At 43.9% G+C, this 19,584-nt stretch overlaps 2 protein-coding genes and 14 non-coding genes across 17 annotated transcripts in view; 13 read left to right on the plus strand and 3 right to left on the minus strand.

Moving 5' to 3' along the window:
- Nucleotides 1–19,584, plus strand: part of cxcl19 (chemokine (C-X-C motif) ligand 19) — a 99,007-nt gene that overhangs the window by 29,286 nt on the left and 50,137 nt on the right. The gene's annotated exons all lie outside the window — the stretch shown is intronic.
- intu (inturned planar cell polarity protein) overlaps nucleotides 1–19,584 on the plus strand; it is a 31,329-nt gene that overhangs the window by 10,826 nt on the left and 919 nt on the right. For both annotated transcript variants that reach the window (XM_061031874.1, XM_061031875.1), the window contains exons 5-16: nucleotides 11,558–11,676; nucleotides 12,291–12,380; nucleotides 12,699–12,776; nucleotides 13,019–13,202; nucleotides 13,549–13,602; nucleotides 13,786–13,848; nucleotides 14,920–15,132; nucleotides 15,612–15,704; nucleotides 15,834–16,274; nucleotides 16,399–16,493; nucleotides 16,582–16,771; nucleotides 18,542–18,684. In XM_061031874.1, coding sequence (XP_060887857.1) covers nucleotides 11,558–11,676; nucleotides 12,291–12,380; nucleotides 12,699–12,776; nucleotides 13,019–13,202; nucleotides 13,549–13,602; nucleotides 13,786–13,848; nucleotides 14,920–15,132; nucleotides 15,612–15,704; nucleotides 15,834–16,274; nucleotides 16,399–16,493; nucleotides 16,582–16,771; nucleotides 18,542–18,684 — 1,763 coding nt within the window. The remainder of the gene's footprint in view (nucleotides 1–11,557; nucleotides 11,677–12,290; nucleotides 12,381–12,698; nucleotides 12,777–13,018; nucleotides 13,203–13,548; nucleotides 13,603–13,785; nucleotides 13,849–14,919; nucleotides 15,133–15,611; nucleotides 15,705–15,833; nucleotides 16,275–16,398; nucleotides 16,494–16,581; nucleotides 16,772–18,541; nucleotides 18,685–19,584) is intronic.
- Nucleotides 149–222, plus strand: trnan-guu (transfer RNA asparagine (anticodon GUU)). The gene has a single exon. It is a non-coding gene; the product is annotated as a tRNA-Asn (tRNA).
- On the plus strand, nucleotides 1,092–1,165 carry trnan-guu (transfer RNA asparagine (anticodon GUU)). Its single transcript has one exon. It is a non-coding gene; the product is annotated as a tRNA-Asn (tRNA).
- Nucleotides 2,237–2,310, plus strand: trnan-guu (transfer RNA asparagine (anticodon GUU)). The gene has a single exon. It is a non-coding gene; the product is annotated as a tRNA-Asn (tRNA).
- Nucleotides 4,204–4,277, plus strand: trnan-guu (transfer RNA asparagine (anticodon GUU)). Its single transcript has one exon. It is a non-coding gene; the product is annotated as a tRNA-Asn (tRNA).
- Nucleotides 4,566–4,639, plus strand: trnan-guu (transfer RNA asparagine (anticodon GUU)). Its single transcript has one exon. It is a non-coding gene; the product is annotated as a tRNA-Asn (tRNA).
- Nucleotides 5,599–5,672, plus strand: trnan-guu (transfer RNA asparagine (anticodon GUU)). Its single transcript has one exon. It is a non-coding gene; the product is annotated as a tRNA-Asn (tRNA).
- On the plus strand, nucleotides 6,768–6,841 carry trnan-guu (transfer RNA asparagine (anticodon GUU)). The gene has a single exon. It is a non-coding gene; the product is annotated as a tRNA-Asn (tRNA).
- trnan-guu (transfer RNA asparagine (anticodon GUU)) lies at nucleotides 7,937–8,010 on the plus strand. Its single transcript has one exon. It is a non-coding gene; the product is annotated as a tRNA-Asn (tRNA).
- trnan-guu (transfer RNA asparagine (anticodon GUU)) lies at nucleotides 8,724–8,797 on the plus strand. Its single transcript has one exon. It is a non-coding gene; the product is annotated as a tRNA-Asn (tRNA).
- On the plus strand, nucleotides 9,254–9,327 carry trnan-guu (transfer RNA asparagine (anticodon GUU)). The gene has a single exon. It is a non-coding gene; the product is annotated as a tRNA-Asn (tRNA).
- On the plus strand, nucleotides 14,621–14,692 carry trnad-guc (transfer RNA aspartic acid (anticodon GUC)). The gene has a single exon. It is a non-coding gene; the product is annotated as a tRNA-Asp (tRNA).
- trnad-guc (transfer RNA aspartic acid (anticodon GUC)) lies at nucleotides 16,953–17,024 on the minus strand. Its single transcript has one exon. It is a non-coding gene; the product is annotated as a tRNA-Asp (tRNA).
- On the minus strand, nucleotides 18,234–18,305 carry trnad-guc (transfer RNA aspartic acid (anticodon GUC)). The gene has a single exon. It is a non-coding gene; the product is annotated as a tRNA-Asp (tRNA).
- On the minus strand, nucleotides 19,446–19,517 carry trnad-guc (transfer RNA aspartic acid (anticodon GUC)). Its single transcript has one exon. It is a non-coding gene; the product is annotated as a tRNA-Asp (tRNA).

The following is a 19,584-nucleotide window of genomic DNA, read 5'->3' on the forward strand; positions in this document are numbered from 1 at the left end:
TAACCTTCCTCTCATGTTGCCCTCATTCATGTTTTAAGCATCACTGCGAGGAGTCGTTTTTTTATGACACAGCTTTACATTTAAAGAGCAAATATAAGTGGGTGGGGCATTTTAGAAAAAAAAAAACACACCCCTATATTAGCCATCAGTCTCTGTGGCGCAATCGGATAGCGCGTTCGGCTGTTAACCGAAAGGTTGGTGGTTCGAGCCCACCCAGGGACGAAGTGTTTTTCAGTTTGTCTAGCAGTACGCTCTTTAGTGTGTTTTCCAAGTGTTCTGTGCATGTTTAGGCACATCTATGTGCAAAAATTCAAAGTCTGCGTAAACGCGGCTTCTCCTACGTTCTCCTGTTAGCTGCATGTAACACTCGGTTCTAGCCCCCCTCGAAAAGAAATTGACAGTGTGACGTCTTGTCAGTGTGATATCAATGATCTAAGGCCATTGGCTCGTTGTGGCAAGCCCAGCAGCTCATGTTGCACGCCCGTTAACTTCTGTAGCACGCCCACGATATGCCGTAGCCTGCGGTAGCACAGTAGTGCTAAGGTGCTAATGTTTATGTTCCCCTCGGAGCCAAAGTGACTGCATTCTCAATATGGTAAAAGGGGCGGGACATTTCCGAGAACCATGCTGAGCGACTGACCAATTACGGCAGAGCTGACAGGCCGACCAATCAGATCAGACTTGGCACACGTGGGGACTCTGAACGTGGGCACTTCAGAGCCTTAGAGCGAGAATCAGAAGCGAGCCGGTGCATGGAGCGGCAGTACATGAAAACAGACACTTTTTTAGAACTTTAGTTATTGTGAACATACTTTAGTAGGTACATAGATTAAATATAAGAACCCCAAAAAGGGCATAATATGGGCTCTTTAAGTAATTTTCCTTATTTTTCAGTGTGACAAATATATTGAGGAAGCAACAGTAGCAGCATAGATGAATCATTATAAAGAATACCTGTAACTGGTACAGTTACTAAGTTATTCTGTGGGAAACTGTGACATTATCCAGTCTGACTTTTGTATGTAACAAGCAAATATTAGTGGGAGTGCCCTTTGAAAAAAAAAAAAAACACACCGCAGGTAGAACCATCAGTCTCTGTGGCGCAATCGGATAGCGCGTTCGGCTGTTAACCGAAAGGTTGGTGGTTCGAGCCCACCCAGGGACGATGTGTTTTTGAGTAGGTGCAACACCACAATGTCATTAATCAATAACATCTTGTTGTCTGTTGTCAGGAGTAAAGGTTAAGAAAATGGATCTGATGTAGCATTAACTCTACATTGTTGTATAATTAATATAACACAATATCGGTAATGATATTTTCTTGAGGATTGTTTTCTTGGTTTTATTTAAAGCTTATAGTGTATGTTAAGTTTGCATCAATGCATCTGTTAAACCTCAGTATTGGCTGATAATGACCCTGTTGACAAACATTGGCTCATTTGTAAATAATGGGGCATGGTCTGGTGTCAGAAGCTGATGAGTATCAGTTTTGTCATATACATTTATCAATGGCAAGCTAGAACACAAAACTATTGATTCAGAAAAGAGGGGCCAGAAGAAGTCAGCTGTTTACCAAACTCTGATTCATGATCGTGCAAGAAAATGTTGGCAGTGGGCAAGTCCTGTGCTGTCTTTGGGAAAGATAAGCAACATGTGGTTTGTAATAGGGTGGGAATTGCAGGGTAGTCCCAAGCGGCAACCTCCGGTGTTGAGCAGGATTGAACATGTTTACAGCCTGGTAAAAACAAAAGAAAATACAATAGGTCTGATTAGTTATTGTCCTCATGGGCTCACACTGTGGGGAGGGTGATTTTTTAAAAACACATCCATTTTTATTTTATTGACGATATGTGTTAGGCAAGAAGATGACCTTCTTGTTTTGAAGCACATAGAAATACATGTGACTGTCCAGTGATTGTCGTCTGTCGACTGTCGTCACAGCATAAAGAGCTAGAATAGATTTTTCTTCCTAGCTACTTCTGGATTTGAAAGTGGCAAGTGCATCGCATAACTTCCTTTCACCAGTGTCCGTCTTTAAACTTCTGTCTTCTTTCATTCTAAACACGCTGTTAAGTTCTCCTTCAGCAAATAACCTTCCTCTCATGTTGCCCTCATTCATGTTTTAAGCATCACTGCGAGGAGTCATTTTTTTATGACGCAGCTTTACATTTAAAGAGCAAATATAAGTGGGTGGGGCATTTTAGAAAAAAAAACACACCCCTTACATGGGACAGCAGTCTCTGTGGCGCAATCGGATAGCGCGTTCGGCTGTTAACCGAAAGGTTGGTGGTTCGAGCCCACCCAGGGACGAAGTGTTTTTCAGTTTGTCTGGCAGTGGAAACTCCAAGATTGTTTGCGTTCACATATACAGCTCCTCCTGGAAATATCAGGAGTTTTCTGCAAGTGTGAAAGGCCTAAAAGAATCGTGAAAGAGCTTTAAGCGGGGCCACTCTACTGAAACTGCACTACTGTCAGTAACAGAATCGCTACGAGCTGCCAGAGCTGCGGGTCAGTCCTCAGTTCTATTACTGCTAGACCTGTCTGCTGCCTTTGACACAGTCAGCCATCAAATCCTCCTATCCACGCTCTCTGAACTTGGCATCTCAGGATCTGCCCTCTGCTGGTTCGTGTCCTACCTCTATGGGCGATCCTTTAGAGTGTTGTGGAAGGGAGAAGTGTCCAAAGCGCACAGCTTATCCACAGGGGTACAAGAGTCACAAGAGCTCGAAGAGTCAAGGGTCAGTGCTTGGTCCCCTTATCTTCTCTATATACACAAGCTCACTTGGTTCAATAATCCGCTCTCATGGCTTCTCATACCACTGCTATGCTGACGATACCCAGCTCTTCCTGTCATTCCCGCCAGACGATGTTATAGTCTCCGCAAGAATCACATCATGCCTTGCTGATATCTCCAAATGGATGAATGAACGGCACCTTCAACTTAGTCTTTCAAAGACTGAGCTCCTTGTCATCCCAGCCAGTCCCTCTATGCAACCACAGATCAATATCCAGCTTGGAACAACCAAACTCATGCCCACAAAGTCTGCCCGGAACCTGGGTGTCATGATTGATGACCAGCTAACTTTTAAGGTTCAAGGAGCCTCGATTGCCTGGTCATGTCGATTTGCCCTGTACAACATCAGGAAGATCAGACCTTACCTGTCAGAACACGCTACACAGCTCCTGGTACAGGCTCTTGTGATATCACGCATCAACTATTGCAACTCTTTACTGGCAGGTCTTCCTACATGCACTATCAAACCTCTGCAAATGATACAAAATGCAGCAGCACGACTGGTCTTCAACCTTCCTAAAAGAGCACATGTCCCTCTGCTGTTCATCTCCTTACACTGGCTCCCAGTTACTGCTCGCATCAAATTTAAAACTCTGCTGCTCGCTTACAAAACAGCAACAAAAACGGCTCCTCCTTACTTTAACTCTCTCATCCAGGTCTACACTCCCTCCCGCCCACTACGCTCTGCCAATGAAAGGCGTCTGATCCAACCTTCACAACAGGGTCCTAAGTCTCTGACTAGACTCTTCTCCTCTGTCGCCCCCCGGTGGTGAAATGAACTTCCAAACTCCATTGGATCTGCAGAGTCCCTCTGCATCTTTAAGAAAAAGCTAAAGACCCAGCTCTTTCATAAATACCTACTAACTTAATGATGATGGTCTCCATATTATTGATGATGATGATGGTAATGACGATGGTTTTTGTTTGATAACGACGACTTATAAGATGGTTTCTATACTGATTAGAGCTCTCAAGAACTGCCCTCAATGTTGTGCTTTGCCTCTGGTCACTTCCTGTCAGCACCTGTGTGTCCAATCGGACTCAAAGCTGATCGTTTGCTCTTACTGACATTGTTCCCTTTTTTCTAGATCCTTGCTTGTGTTGTACTTACTCTCTGATGTACGTCGCTTTGGATAAAAGCATCTGCTAGGTGAATTGTGGAATTGTAATGAAAATAACACACGATCAGTGCATCCTAACTTCTTTTTTTTTCAGTGTGACAAATATATTGAGGAAGCAACAGTAGCAGCATAGATGAATCATTATAAAGAATACCTGTAACTGGTACAGTTACTAAGTTATTCTGTGTGAAACTGTGGCATTATCCAGTCTGACTTTTATATGTCACGAGCAAATATTAGTGGGTGTGGCCTTTGAGAAAAAAAAACACACCATCACCTGAACCAGCAGTCTCTGTGGCGCAATCGGATAGCGCGTTCGGCTGTTAACCGAAAGGTTGGTGGTTCGAGCCCACCCAGGGACGATGTGTTTTTCAGTAGGTGCATCACCACAATGTCATGTTACATGTCTTGCACAAAAAGTTGTTCTATCAAGAAGAGGGCATGTGCAGAGACACAATCCTGGCTGCTTATTGCACCAACACCTTAATGTGCCTGAGCTACTTACTCCTAAAACCTTGAATCTACATTTTATTTGAGTTTACTTTTTTAGAGAAAGAAAGGAAGTGTAGATTTAAACTGCTGTGAATTAATTTTCTGACAGATGTGGGCGGAGCTTCAGATTAGAGGCCACACCTTTTAAGGTCATAGGAGTCTCTGTGGCGCAATTGGTTAGCGCGTTCGGCTGTTAACTGAAAGGTTGGTGGTTCAAGCCCACCCAGGGACGATGAGTTTTTCAGTTGGAACAACATCACAATGTCATGTTTATCCACAACAAGTGATGAATGTGAAGCACTGCTGTATGCTCTGTGGTAGCATTTGGACAAAGCAGCACAACCTCTGCGTAACGCTGATTCTTTTTAAGTCGGCTTTTAATCCTCTGTGGCCCCTAAAACTCCGGCCATATTCATAACATAGCCAATTAGAAAAACAAAAGAGCAGTGAAAAAGAACAAGATCAGTGCATCTCCTGTCCGTTGTCTCTCAACCGGAAGGACAGGGGTTCGATCCCCAGCTTCTGCACCAAAATGTCTGATGTGTCCTTGGGTGAGACGCTTCCTTTAACCCCAAGTTGCTCCCGCTTCTTTGGCGGCCAGGTATGAATGTTTATGAATGGATGAGTTACTTCTGAAGGCCCCTTGTATAGAAACCTCTACCATCAGTGTGTGAATGTGTAGGTGTTACCTGCGGTGTAAAAGTACTTTGAGTAGTCAAAAGAATAGAAAAGAGCCATACAAGCTCAAGTCTATTATCCATTACCATTAAGCTACTTTCCTTCTTTTTCAACGTGACAAAGATGTAGAAGAAGGTAAATACATTAAGTTACTCTACAGCTTCTCTGTGGGAAACTCTGACATTATCCGTTCAGACTCTTAAACGTAAAGATCAAATAGGGAAGATGTGTTTTTCAGTAGGTGCATCACCACAATGTCATGTTACATGTCGTGCACCAAAAGTTGCTCTATCAAGAAGAGCGCATATGCAGAGACACAATCCTGGCTGCTTATTGCACCAACACCTTAATGTGCCTGAGCTACTTACTCCTAAAACCTTGAATCTACATTTTTTTTGAGTTTACTTTTTTAGAGAAAGAAAGGAAGTGTAGATTTAAAGTGCTGTGAATTAATTTTCTGACAGATGTGGGCGGAGCTTCAGATTAGAGGGCACACCTTTTAAAGTCATAGGAGTCTCTGTGGCGCAATCGGATAGCGCGTTCGGCTGTTAACCGAAAGGTTGGTGGTTCGAGCCCACCCAGGGACGATGAGATTTTCAGTTTGTCTGGCAGTAGAAACTCCAGGATGATTGAAGTTTGCGTTCACATATACAGCTCCTCCTGGAAATATCAGGAGTTTTCTGCAAGTGTGAAAGGCCTAAAAGAATCATGAAAGAGCTTTAAGCGGGGCCACTCTACTGAAACTGCACTACTGTCAGTAACAGAATCGCTACGAGCTGCCAGAGCTGCCGGTCAGTCCTCAGTTCTATTACTGCTAGACCTGTCTGCTGCCTTTGACACAGTCAGCCATCAAATCCTCCTATCCACGCTCTCTGAACTTGGCATCTCAGGATCTGCCCTCTGCTGGTTCGTGTCCTACCTCTATGGGCGATCCTTTAGAGTGTTGTGGAAGGGAGAAGTGTCCAAAGCGCACACCTTATCCACAGGGGTACAAGAGTCACAAGAGCTCGAAGAGTCAAGGGTCAGTGCTTGGTCCCCTTATCTTCTCTATATACACAAGCTCACTTGGTTCAATAATCCGCTCTCATGGCTTCTCATACCACTGCTATGCTGACGATACCCAGCTCTTCCTGTCATTCCCGCCAGACGATGTTACAGTCTCCGCAAGAATCACATCGTGCCTTGCTGATATCTCAAAATGGATGAATGAACGGCACCTTCAACTTAGTCTTTCAAAGACTGAGCTCCTTGTCATCCCAGCCAGTCCCTCTATGCAACCACAGATCAATATCCAGCCTGGAACAACCAAACTCATGCCCACAAAGTCTGCCCGGAACCTGGGTGTCATGATTGATGACCAGCTAACTTTTAAGGTTCAAGTAGCCTCGATTGCCTGGTCATGTCGATTTGCCCTGTACAACATCAGGAAGATCAGACCTTACCTGTCAGAACACGCTACACAGCTCCTGGTACAGGCTCTTGTGATATCACGCATCAACTATTGCAACTCTCTACTGGCAGGTCTTCCTACATGCACTATCAAACCTCTGCAAATGATACAACACTTACAATACTTTTTTAGAGAAAGAAAGGAAGTGTAGATTTAAACTGCTGTGAATTAATTTTCTGACAAATGTGGGCGGAGCTTCAGATTAGAGGCCACACCTTTTAAGGTCATAGGAGTCTCTGTGGCGCAATTGGTTAGCGCGTTCGGCTGTTAACCAAAAGGTTGGTGGTTCGAGCCCACCCAGGGACGATGAGATTTTCAGTTTGTCTGGCAGTAGAAACTCCAGGATGATTGAAGTTTGCGTTCACATATACAGCTCCTCCTGGAAATATCAGGAGTTTTCTGCAAGTGTGAAAGGCCTAAAAGAATCATGAAAGAGCTTTAAGCGGGGCCACTCTACTGAAACTGCACTACTGTCAGTAACAGAATCGCTACGAGCTGCCAGAGCTGCCGGTCAGTCCTCAGTTCTATTACTGCTAGACCTGTCTGCTGCCTTTGACACAGTCAGCCATCAAATCCTCCTATCCACGCTCTCTGAACTTGGCATCTCAGGATCTGCCCTCTGCTGGTTCGTGTCCTACCTCTATGGGCGATCCTTTAGAGTGTTGTGGAAGGGAGAAGTGTCCAAAGCGCACACCTTATCCACAGGGGTACAAGAGTCACAAGAGCTCGAAGAGTCAAGGGTCAGTGCTTGGTCCCCTTATCTTCTCTATATACACAAGCTCACTTGGTTCAATAATCCGCTCTCATGGCTTCTCATACCACTGCTATGCTGACGATACCCAGCTCTTCCTGTCATTCCCGCCAGACGATGTTACAGTCTCCGCAAGAATCACATCGTGCCTTGCTGATATCTCAAAATGGATGAATGAACGGCACCTTCAACTTAGTCTTTCAAAGACTGAGCTCCTTGTCATCCCAGCCAGTCCCTCTATGCAACCACAGATCAATATCCAGCCTGGAACAACCAAACTCATGCCCACAAAGTCTGCCCGGAACCTGGGTGTCATGATTGATGACCAGCTAACTTTTAAGGTTCAAGTAGCCTCGATTGCCTGGTCATGTCGATTTGCCCTGTACAACATCAGGAAGATCAGACCTTACCTGTCAGAACACGCTACACAGCTCCTGGTACAGGCTCTTGTGATATCACGCATCAACTATTGCAACTCTCTACTGGCAGGTCTTCCTACATGCACTATCAAACCTCTGCAAATGATACAACACTTACAATACTTTTTTAGAGAAAGAAAGGAAGTGTAGATTTAAACTGCTGTGAATTAATTTTCTGACAAATGTGGGCGGAGCTTCAGATTAGAGGCCACACCTTTTAAGGTCATAGGAGTCTCTGTGGCGCAATTGGTTAGCGCGTTCGGCTGTTAACTGAAAGGTTGGTGGTTCAAGCCCACCCAGGGACGATGAGTTTTTCAGTTGGAACAACATCACAATGTCATGTTTATCCACAACAAGTGATGAATGTGAAGCACTGCTGTATGCTCTGTGGTAGCATTTGGACAAAGCAGCACAACCTCTGCGTAAAGCTAGTTCTTCGTAAGTCGGCTTTTAATCCTCTGTGGCCCCTAAAACTCCGGCCATATTCATAACATAGCCAATTAGAAAAACAAAAGAGCAGTGAAAAAGAACAAGATCAGTGCATCTCCTGTCAGTTGTCTCTCAACCGGAAGGACAGGGGTTCGATCCCCAGCTTCTGCACCAAAATGTCTGATGTGTCCTTGGGTGAGACGCTTCCTTTAACCCCAAGTTGCTCCCGCTTCTTTGGCGGCCAGGTATGAATGTTTATGAATGGATGAGTTACTTCTGAAGGCCCCATGTATAGAAACCTCTACCATCAGTGTGTGAATGTGTAGGTGTTACCTGCGGTGTAAAAGTACTTTGAGTAGTCAAAAGAATAGAAAAGAGCCATACAAGCTCAAGTTTATTATCCATTACCATTAAGCTACTTTCCTTCTTTTTCAACGTGACAAAGATGTAGAAGAAGGTAAATACATTAAGTTACTCTACAGCTTCTCTGTGGGAAACTCTGACATTATCCATTCAGACTCTTAAACGTAAAGATCAAATATAAGTGGGTGGGACTTCAACAAAATGGAACACGTAGCATTGATCAGCTGTCTCTGTGGCGCAATCGGATAGCGCGTTCGGCTGTTAACCGAAAGGTTGGTGGTTCGAGCCCACCCAGGGACGAATTGCTTTTCAGTTTAGTACAAAGTGAACCATCAGGTTAATAATTGACGATTGTGTTTGGTCAGAGTTACACAGACAGAGTGAAACTGTCGATGTTCCCAGAAATTTGTATCAATGAAAAGTAACAATCAATGTAGAGTAACATTTCAACATGAACGAAAGAAAGTCAGAACACACCATAAACTTGTACACAACTGTAGAAAAGTACTTTTATAAACAAATCAGAGAGCTGTGTTTGCACCAGTTAAAAGACAGAACCATATATATATGAAACATTGATCACATATTTCTTAATGTCAGATTCAGGATATTATGTCAATGTATAGTTAATGCTCCAACATGCTTAGAATTCATAAATAGATTGTGACAAATTTCAAAGTCCATTTAAAATAACTCAATCAGAAGTAGGAGGACCTTGCACTTAAAGCCACACCTGCTTTGAGCTTTTCTAAGGCAGTCTCTGTGGCGCAATCGGATAGCGCGTTCGGCTGTTAACCGAAAGGTTGGTGGTTCGAGCCCACCCAGGGACGCATGATTTTATGATTATACACCATAGTATTATCACATAAATAAGTACTTCAATTTCCATGATCCAGGGTTAACCCTATATTCCTCCTGGCACAGCTTAAAGCTGCCGTAAGGCCGGCTGTGAGCAATCTTAATAATTGCTCTGCTGCTTCATGAGCCGCAGCACGTATCAGGAGCAGCTCCCTGCAAGGTAAGGAGCCTGGTCTATTTTTAACTGAGCTGCTGGAAAAGCTGCACAGAGCAGATGAGCCTCACACAAGTAAGACACAGGAAAGACATAGTGATGCCAGTGAATTTTCAAAATAAAACACCCGTAGAAAATTCTAAGGAAATGACCAAATCGACAATCACAGAATCGAGCCGACAAGGAAAAAAGACAATGTTTGTTTAAAGCAAAGCTAAGGGAGAGACGTGAGGGACGGGGTTTGTGGAATAGCTGCTTTAGAAACAAATAAACAATGATTAAAACCATTTCATTCATCATGACTGAAAAAGCTTCAGAAAAGTCCAGAAGTTCTTCATAAGGATCTTGAAGTTCCTGAAACATGGAGGTAGAACTGTAAAGAGCGATTCCCTTCAGCATGCAGTGAAAAAGCACTACTTTAATATTGCCAACGACAACAGTTGAAGGAAACATTAAAGCTATTGATATCTTAACCCCGGATGAACTCCTATTTTTCCATCTTGTTGGAAAGATATATGTGTCTTGGGAAGCTGACCTGATCATAAATTTGAGGTCTATGACACACTGCCTCTGAACAGGCCTCTAAAACTGTACTTAAAACAATGAATTATAGCCATTTTAAATCAAGGCCTCATCAGGGTGGCCGCATTAGCGTCAACACCATCATTCGATTCCAAAGAGAATGCTAAGATCTGAAGCTTAAACCCCTCACAAGTTATATTCTTATTAAGTGTTAAGAATTACTCCAAATTCTGTAGGAAATCCTGGAGTGGAAAGTTTTTCTCAGGGTTTCTCCGAAGTGAGACAGACTCTCTGAGAAAACTCCTGCTCTGGACGGCTTCCAACACCGGCGGCTGCCGAGAACCGAAAAACAGAAAGAGAAAGCTGAGGAGAAGTTAAGGCACCGAGCCGTGTCGATAAATGATCTGTCATTTTAACGCCATGAACTTTTTTCTCTTTTGACGATAAATGACACATTTCCTTTTATTGATTTGCAAAGGGCACGTTTTAATATCCCATTAGACAAAGTACAATCAGCTTGTAGTTTAGTGTTAATACCTCAGTGTGTTTTTAAGCTCGGAGAATCTGACCCCTGGTTTGCACTGTAATCACATTTTCCCCTGTGGACCGGTGTTGGCAGGTTGAAGTTTGCTTTACGGTCATTCTTCATGGTTGTGCAGTTCCTTTTCGTGTATTTGAAAGCCAGACTTTTTTCCCTTTTTGTTGCTTGACCTAAGCTGCAGTGGAGATTAAAAGTACGGGTTGTCTGCAGCCATATCAGCCAGCTAGTCCGTTTTCTGCCCGCTAGGCTTTGATTTTTATTTTGTTTTTTATGCCATTTGATTGCAGGGTAGCAACACGTTGGAGAAGTTTCAGCATTTTTGGTATTTTTTCAGTTTTAGCTGTGTTATTTTGTTTCTGTATTTGCAGACAAGACCTAACTGAAGAGTTTCTCTGTGTTGCTTGTTCTTGTTGTTCTGGTTGCTAGGGGTGAAAATCTCCATCTCCCATCCTCGGCAGCTCAGCTATTATCCGTCCTGAATCCGTCGAAGTAGCCCGTGTGCTGGAAGGAATACTAACATCACAAACAATTAAATGAAACGGCCCTGAACACTTTCTTTTCTGTTTGAATAATCTTTTTCTTGTGTGGGATCTGAAGGGTCTGCAAAGCTCAAACAAGAACTGAACTCCTGAGTTTTCTCAATCTGCTTCTCTTTGACTCTGGAAAGTGAAACATGTGAAGTATTTCACTCTGTTTTTCCCATCGCTTGGACTGTGGAACCGAAAACCAAACAGACATTGTTGAGGTGTCGGAAGAGAAACATCCAGCCGTTTCTTTTGTTCATTCTTCTCGTCTGTGGAGGCTGGAGCATGCAACAACAGATTGTTCTCATTTTTATGTGACATTAATCTGTTGATAGGCTAGACCACAGATATTTCTTTCTGCTGAGTGTGGGGACTCTTATTCCAAATGAAACTCTGTGTGTGTGTGTGTGTGTGTGTGTGTGTGTGTGTGTGTGTGTGTGTGTGTTTGTGTGTGTGTGCAGGAGGAGATCTTGTACCAGTACCCGGTGTCTGAGGCGTCCAACCAGCTGAAAGGCGTCCGGGGGATCTTCCTAACTCTGTGCGACATGCTGGAGAACGTCACAGGGGGGCAGATAATCAGGTGAGAGAAGTGTTACAACAGTTTTTAATCATCGATCTAGATCTGAGAAATCACTTTAAATCCACAGTTTTAGTTAAACCAACAGATATTTATCAAATCAGATAGTTAATGGTAGATGAGCTTGTAGAGCTCTTTTCTAGTCTTCTGATGACTCAAAGTGCTTTTACACCGCGGGTCACACCTACACATTCTCACACTGATGGTAGAGTGATCATCAGAAGTAAATGATCCACTTTGTGAGACACAGCTTTCTCTGCCTCCCCTGCTATAGAAAAAACAAAACAATAAAAGAAGCTCTATTCAGGGCAAAGAGTCCATTTAACATTTAACAAAATACAACAAGGAATCTAAATACATGTGGTGGGGATGAAACCAGTTTAAAAAGGAGACCAATCCAAATGATTTTTGTTGTCGCTCCTCCAAATTCCAAACTTTTCTGCCAGTTAGCTGCGGGATGTTTCGAACATCCAACACAGTTCACAGTTGGAGTTTTAAAACAACGATGAGCTGGGAAAAGGCTTCGGCTGCTTGATGTTAAAGAATGAAACATTTCACTTTGTAAACTTTGCCCGCTTGTTTCCTGTCTTTCTGTGTTCTTGGATTCCTCTCCGCAGTTCCTCTCTCCTGCTCGGGAAGCAGCTGGTGCATGTCGGCTACTGCAAGGAAAGCAACAACCTGCTGGTCATCGGTCTTCCTGCTGAGAGGTAGAGACAGATAATGCCCGTTCAAACAGCGCCAATAAATGATTTTGATCATAGAAAAAAGCAGCGAATGATAATGTGATCATACGTTCACTGAGCATGGCGTCTGCTCTAGAAGTAAACGTGAACTGTTCATGGTGAGGAAACATATTTTAGGGCACGATTTGTAAAAAGAGATGAACGTGAACTTCTGTTTCAACAAGCACAGCGCACCAGCAGCGTGAATATCTCTGTGTTCTTACTGTTTGAATGAATCAGTAGATGTGCTGAAGCTGAGCTGACTCCAGATCTGCGTTTGTCGTTTTTTGTGTTTCCCTCCAGGGTTCCTCTGTTGTATCTGCAGACGGTGGTGGCAGATGTAGTCCGGACTCTAAAAGTGATGTACGGCTCCTTAGACAGGTGGGTCAGTGTGGTGCTTTTGAGAGAGCTGTCATTAATGCAGAAATATACTGAAATCAAAACATTGTGTTCGAGCAAAATCGTTGTTTTCCAGTTACAGTCTTTATTGTTTTAGCCCGTTTGAGGCTCATTTCTTGCCTCTTTAGTTTCTGCTATTTCATTTTGTATTCCAATAATGTAATGTTCTCTTCTGTGTGTACCTTTGTTTTGGTTTTGTGTCTCCCCCCCCCCCCGACACACAGCGCGTTCTGTCAGGAGGACCACGCTCCCAGGTTGGACCACTTCTTCTGCCTGTTCTTCCAGCAGCTCATCCAGCCGTCTCGCTTGAGGGACGGCTCCTCAGCCCCGCCCGCCGACGTCTCAGGGACCCTTTTCCTCGACGGGCTGCCGGCAGTCCGATGGCTCACGCTTCCTCCAGAAATCAAGGTCATTTTGTGAGGAGCATGTCTCTGGGATATTATTTATGTTCAATACGAAATAATATAAAGAAAATATCAGCTTTCTGAGCATCATGAGGGTCGTGCTTCTTTAAGTGCAGGTTATTGAAGTTGAATGTGATATGACTGTCAAACATGCAGCTCTGGTGCCCTCTAGTGTACAATGTTAGAAACAGCACTTTATCATTCAAACACCATTTCAGCTTTACATTTCATGATGTGGATGCAGGAGTAAAGACTAAAATGAACTCTTTTGTATAAAAAGAGTTAAACAGATCATCTGTGCTGGCCTATATTACATCATTAATCTTGCACTGGCCTGTCTCTGCCTACAGATGGAGGTGGATACGGTTCTCTCTGATTTTGAGTCTTCTGATTTTGGAGAAATGGTGAGACGCGGCCAATTCTACACTAAACAATAAAGATCTTATTTTCATACATTAATCCTTAAATTAGAGGTAAAAATGTAACTGTCAGTCTGCTTCTTTATCTTTATTGTGTCACGACCAACTTCTTTTGTTTACGTCGTCTTTGTTTCATTTTCTGTATTTTTATTTTTTAATTCTTTACAGTCTGAGGACTTTTTCGGCCTGAGGCGTCTGTATGTGATTCTTGGCTCCTGTTTGTTCTACAAGGTTTGTTTCCACCCACACACACACGCACGCACGCGCACACACACACACACACACACACACACACACACACACACACACACACACACACACACACACACACAGCTTCAGTGCCAGCAGCCCTATCATATTTACACTCTATCCTCTGCCCATGTTACCTCCCTGTCTAGACTTGCTTTTGTTAAAAAGTTACAAAAGAAGAGCAGCTGACGATCTGTGTGTACAGAAGGTGACCTCCCGCAGGAGATAACACGACGAGCCTTTTCAAACGGACACTGGCAAATCATCAACCCTAATTACTCTGTTCAAATATTAACATACGGAGAGAGGGAGAGGGAGAGTGTGTTATATCTGTGGATCAGTTTATCGTCACATCTTATTAGAGGAGCTTTTGCAAGATGTGTTTTTTTTTCTATAAATAATGAAACTATGCAGAGATGTTGTTCACATTTCAGGAACTGCTGATGCACGGTTCTTTTGAACTTACCGTTTTACATAATCCTCAAGTATAATTCATATTTTCATTTCATTAAAAATCCTGATGGCTGGTCTTCATTTCCCTGTCAACAACTTAAGAAAGACTGTTACAATAGCTGACTGTTACCCTCATTTGTGTCTTTGTTGATGTGAAAATTCTGGGTTTTGAAAATTTTGTTTTTATATTTTCTCTTTTCCTGCTCAGCAACTCATGAAGCGCATTCAATAAAAAAACTATAGTCACTGATTTTCAACATGTAGATACTTGATACGGCACACAACCCACCTTTGTATCTCTTCCTCGTTAGTATAGTGGACAGTATCTCCGCCTGTCACGCGGAAGACCGGGGTTCGATTCCCCGACGGGGAGTAAATCTTTTCCCCATGCGGCAACAAAAAACATTAACCTTCTAATAACCTTTGTTTAAGGATCACTTTCCAAAAATCAAGTTGCAAAAACTTCACAAAGAAAGGTTGATCCTTAAAAGCACGGTTCAACAAAGGACTTCAAAGAGATCTCTGACTCAGCTGATCTGATCTCCTGACAGTTTTTGGGCTCGTGTTTGTTGAATTTGGATGTTCTATGTATGTTCACAGTCCTACCTGATTGCCAACCACCTGCCAAAAGAGGACCTGCTGGATGTTTCCCTGTACTGCCAGCATTACTGCCTGCTGCCTCTGGCGTCCGAGCAGCGGGTCGGTCAGCTGGTCATCTGGAGGGAGGTGTTTCCTCAGCAAAGAGCTCACGGCAGCCGAGCGCCGGGATACAGCCCGCCTCAAGGACGACACTTTCTCCTCATCGTGGGGCTGGTAAGAAGCTGGAGTTATTATGTTTCCTTCTTTTCCTCCAAAAATACTCAAGAGTGTAAACAAACACAAAAATAGTTGTTACAATCTACCGTAAAATCTGGTGTGTAAGACGCACTTTTAATACCAATCAGAGAAACAATAGCTTCTAATTTGAAACAATATGTGATTCGTTTTGATGCTGATACAACGTCTAATCTCAGGGGTCAACAAGTTCACTTTGTCTAGTAAACAAGTTGCTGGTCAGTATGTTTAGTTTACACTCTGTCTTCTTCTGCAACTCTTTGTTTTTATCGTTCTTTGCATCATCTTCATATCTCAGTCAGATCAGATTTCCAAAATTCCATGAAAAGGTTAACTTACTATGCAGCATGTACACCAGCCTTATTGTCCAATGGGCTTGATATTTGTTCATGTCATGATTGTGTCTGTAGTATAAATGATATTTCTTCTTCGTCCTCTTGTATTTCTTCCCCTCACAGAGACACTTCATGCAGTGCGTGCTGCTGGAGGCCGGGGGCTGTGCGTCACCTGCTCTGGGTGCTCCAGGACCCGATTGTGTTTACATAGATCAGGTGAAGATTGTTGAACTTAAATGAACATACAAACATATTCACCATGTTTCCAGTCAGATTCTGTATTCAAGTGAAGTGAAAATAAGACATTGTGTTGGTTGTGAGTAAAGGCTGATGTTCTGTCCCCAGGTGAAGGCCACCCTGCTGCAGCTGGAGGTGTTGGAGGCGGGTATTGAGGAGCGTCTGAACGCTCCTCCTGCTCCCTGTCTGTCCTGCGCTGACTGGTTCCTCCCCGCAGCCACGGCCCGGGACCGCCTGGACACCCTGGCCTCGTCCTCTCCCGTCCTCAGCAAGCTAGCCGGGGCGGTCAAAGGCTCCTCTTCCTCCTCGGGGTCCAGAGGCCGCAGTCTGTTTGGGGAGAGGGCCCGGAGGTCCAGCCCTCAGAGGAGCCTGTCAGACAGCGGGAGCGAGGGACAGATGGATGCTGGGTCAGGGTCTGGTTCTTCTTCTGCGGCTCCAGGTTTTAGTCCTCATTCCACCCCGGACTCAGGGAGGAAGCTGGGGGGGCGGCGAGACTCTCTGGGGTCTGGAGGGTCTGATGGGAGTGGAGGCAGCGGAGGCCTCTTCAAGGTGAAACCCTTTTTCTTGCTAGACAAGAAACTAGTATCGCGTCAAAGTTTGAAAATTCTGTCACCGTGACAACCCTAGCCCATGTTGATTAATATTATAATGTATTGTAATGCTCTGACATCAGATTCCCAGGATGAAGCACCCAAACCCGTTCCACCTGGGCACCCTGAAGAAGACCCTGACTGAGAGGGAGACGGAGGAGATGTACAACACCATGAAGTGAGTGACGGCCGCCGAATCATTTTAATGATTTATACATTCAGAAAGTGTAGAAACGTTTCCTCTCTGTGTCCTGTGTTTGTGGCAGACTGACCTCAGGCGCAGAGAACACCCTGTTCCACTACGTCCTGATGGAGACGGTTCAGGGGATCTTCATCGCGCCCACTCACAGAGAGGTGGCTCAGCTCAGCGGCTCCATCCACCCGCAACTCATCCGCAACTTCCACCACTGCTGCCTCTCCATACGGGCCGCCTTCCAGCAGAGCCTGCCGGCCCGGGTGAGACACAGTTGCACCGCTTTTCGTGATTTTAGGCTCCAATACAGACGCAACAAAATTTGTAGCATTGTTGAAATCAGAAACAGATCAAAACCAATTTACACCAAATTTAAAGTTCAGTCTTTCCTCAGGTTATCAGAAGATAGGTTAATGGTTTTTATGCTGCGTGGGGAAAAGGATACTCCCCGTCGGGGAATCGAACCCCGGTCTTCCGCGTGACAGGCGGAGATACTGTCCACTATACTAACGAGGAAGAGATGAAAAAAGGAGCTGTGTGTAGTCCACAGTATCTACTTGTTTGGAATCATTGACGATACGGAACATTTTCTATTGATTTATCTTCCTGAGCTCCAACATCCATTATTCTCATATCACCAAAGATACAAATGAATACGGTCAGGTCGTTGTGATAATACTCAGAATGAAGCGATTCAGGGCGCGGTCACACTGGCACATCCGTACCGTGCCCAAGCACGTTTCAACGCTAAAGTCCAGTTCGTTTGGCCAGTGTGACCGCTCCGTGCCGTGTACACGCGCACGGTACACTTCCTTGGCGTTGGCACACTTCAGAGAGGCGTGCTTCGGCACGGTACACTTCATGCACGAGCACAAGCACGCGGGTACACAACGCTGACAGCCTTCATTATGGAGAAATCCAGAGTGTCATGTCTGTATCTCAAAGTCAAAGTCAAAGTCAACTTTATTGTCAATTTCAAAATATCCCAGACATACAGTGGAATCGAAATTGCGTTTGTCTCCGACCCGCGGTGCAATACAACCAAAATAAGATAAAAAGATCAAATAAAATGAGGTAAAAATAAGATAAATAATATTTACAGTAATAAATTCTAAATTGTGCAAAATGAAAAAGTAACTTGTGCAATATGTGCAGTGTGCATTAAACTGATTGATAATTAGTTATTATTCCAGAGTTCTTGGTGGCAAACGGGAGGGGGTTTCAACATCCATTAGTATCTGACTAACATGACACAATATAAGACACAAAGTAGCTGTCATGCTCTCTGTGTTGTTCTCTGATGTGCAGATGCGGACGGTACAGATGGCCAGTGTGACCGCGCCCTAAGAAACTGCTTGAGTAACAGACGTTTACAAGTATTTTATGTTTTTATTCAACATTCTGTCCATTTGTCAGCTCACTAAACTAAACTAGGCGAAAAATCTTTGAAATCCCATCGAAACCAGAACAAATGTATTACAAACCGAGATGAAAGCTTTTAAATGAAGTTTAAATCTGGTAGAGTAAGTACAAAGTGAGTACAAATCAAACATATTGATTCAGCTGCAAATATCCAACAAGTCCAACAAACACAAACCTTTCAGGAGGTCAAAGTCCTTTTCTTTAAACCGCTCTCTTCGTAACTTGATTTATGAGAGTTTTCTTTAAACTCAGCTTCTTAGAAGTCATGTGAATGGTTTTGTTGCGGCATGGGGAAAAGATTTACTCCCCGTCGGGGAATCGAACCCCGGTCTTCCGCGTGACAGGCGGAGATACTGTCCACTATACTAACGAGGAAGAGATGAGAGGGCAGCCTGTTTGTAACCTTAAGTATCTACTTGTGTGGAATCGGTGCCTGACAGTGATGGGTTTCTGTTTTGAGAGTGAAGCCTTTAAACATGATCAAACCTCCAGCAGCACTCAGCTGAGTCTCTCCACTTATTGTCTGTCTTTAGAACCTCCTCTTTCTTTAATCCTCCTCCTCAATGTTTAGAAATGAATAGGATTGTCTGTGTGGTTTTTTTGTTCTGCAGGGTCGTCGGGCCGCAGACCGGCCTCGGGGCAGGGACTGGGGTCTGGGTCCGGTGAAGGAACACGGGGTCCTGTTCCAGTGTAAACCCGAGAACTGGACCGACCAGAGGAAACCTGCTCCCACCATGACCTACTGGGTCATAGGGTAAGTCAGTTTACCTTTAAATGAGAACCTTTTTCCCCCCATTTGTTTTTTTGTTGGGGGGGAGCGGATAATGTGAGACAACGCAGCAGTCATGTGTGTTTAAGTTCCACGAGAGGGACTATTTGTGGCTCCAGAAACAGGAAACCCTTCAGCTGTCTGCTCTGACTCGGCTCACAGTGTTGTAATCAGAGGAGCAGTCCTTGTGGTGAAATTTGATTCTGCAGCAGCAAATAAAACAACAGCCAGGAAAATACTGGCAGTCCAGAATAAAACCAGAATACAAGAACAAAGGTCTAACCAATGTTCTCTTTTGTGTTTGAACTAACGGGGCGCAAACCTTTATACGCTGAAGGTACTTTGTCTTGGAGAGGTTACCAGGGTAACAGACATGGGGGCAGGGCGGTCAGGAATTTGAGAGAAGAAAAGGATCATGGGAGAGCAGGAGTCAGCGGTTGTTGTTGTGGTTTGCCCAGAGAGGAGAGTCTCTCGTGTAGTTTAAGTGCGGGTAAAGGACATTTTTTTTCAATACTTTGAAATGTTCTGTTTGAGTGAAAATGTAAATGAAATGTTCAGCTCACTAAAATGTGTCCATGAAATCACATCGATCCAGATCAGGATCATTTGAATTAAAAGTTCTTCTGATGCAGCTGAAAAGAGACGAAGTAGGAAAAGGAGCAGATGTAAAGAACTAAACTAAACCTCAAAATATGAGGAACAGAACAAATGAAAACAGTGAGATGTGTTGGTGAAAAAAAGATTTACTCCCCGTCGGGGAATCGAACCCCGGTCTTCCGCGTGACAGGCGGAGATACTGTCCACTATACTAACGAGGAAGAGATATGCAGTAGCTCAAAACTTCACCTTATGTAAGTATGCAGACTGTGGTTTCATTATATTTTT

Source organism: Labrus mixtus, chromosome 23 (assembly GCF_963584025.1).
Source record: "Labrus mixtus chromosome 23, fLabMix1.1, whole genome shotgun sequence".
NCBI classification, from domain to species: Eukaryota; Metazoa; Chordata; class Actinopteri; order Labriformes; family Labridae; genus Labrus; species Labrus mixtus.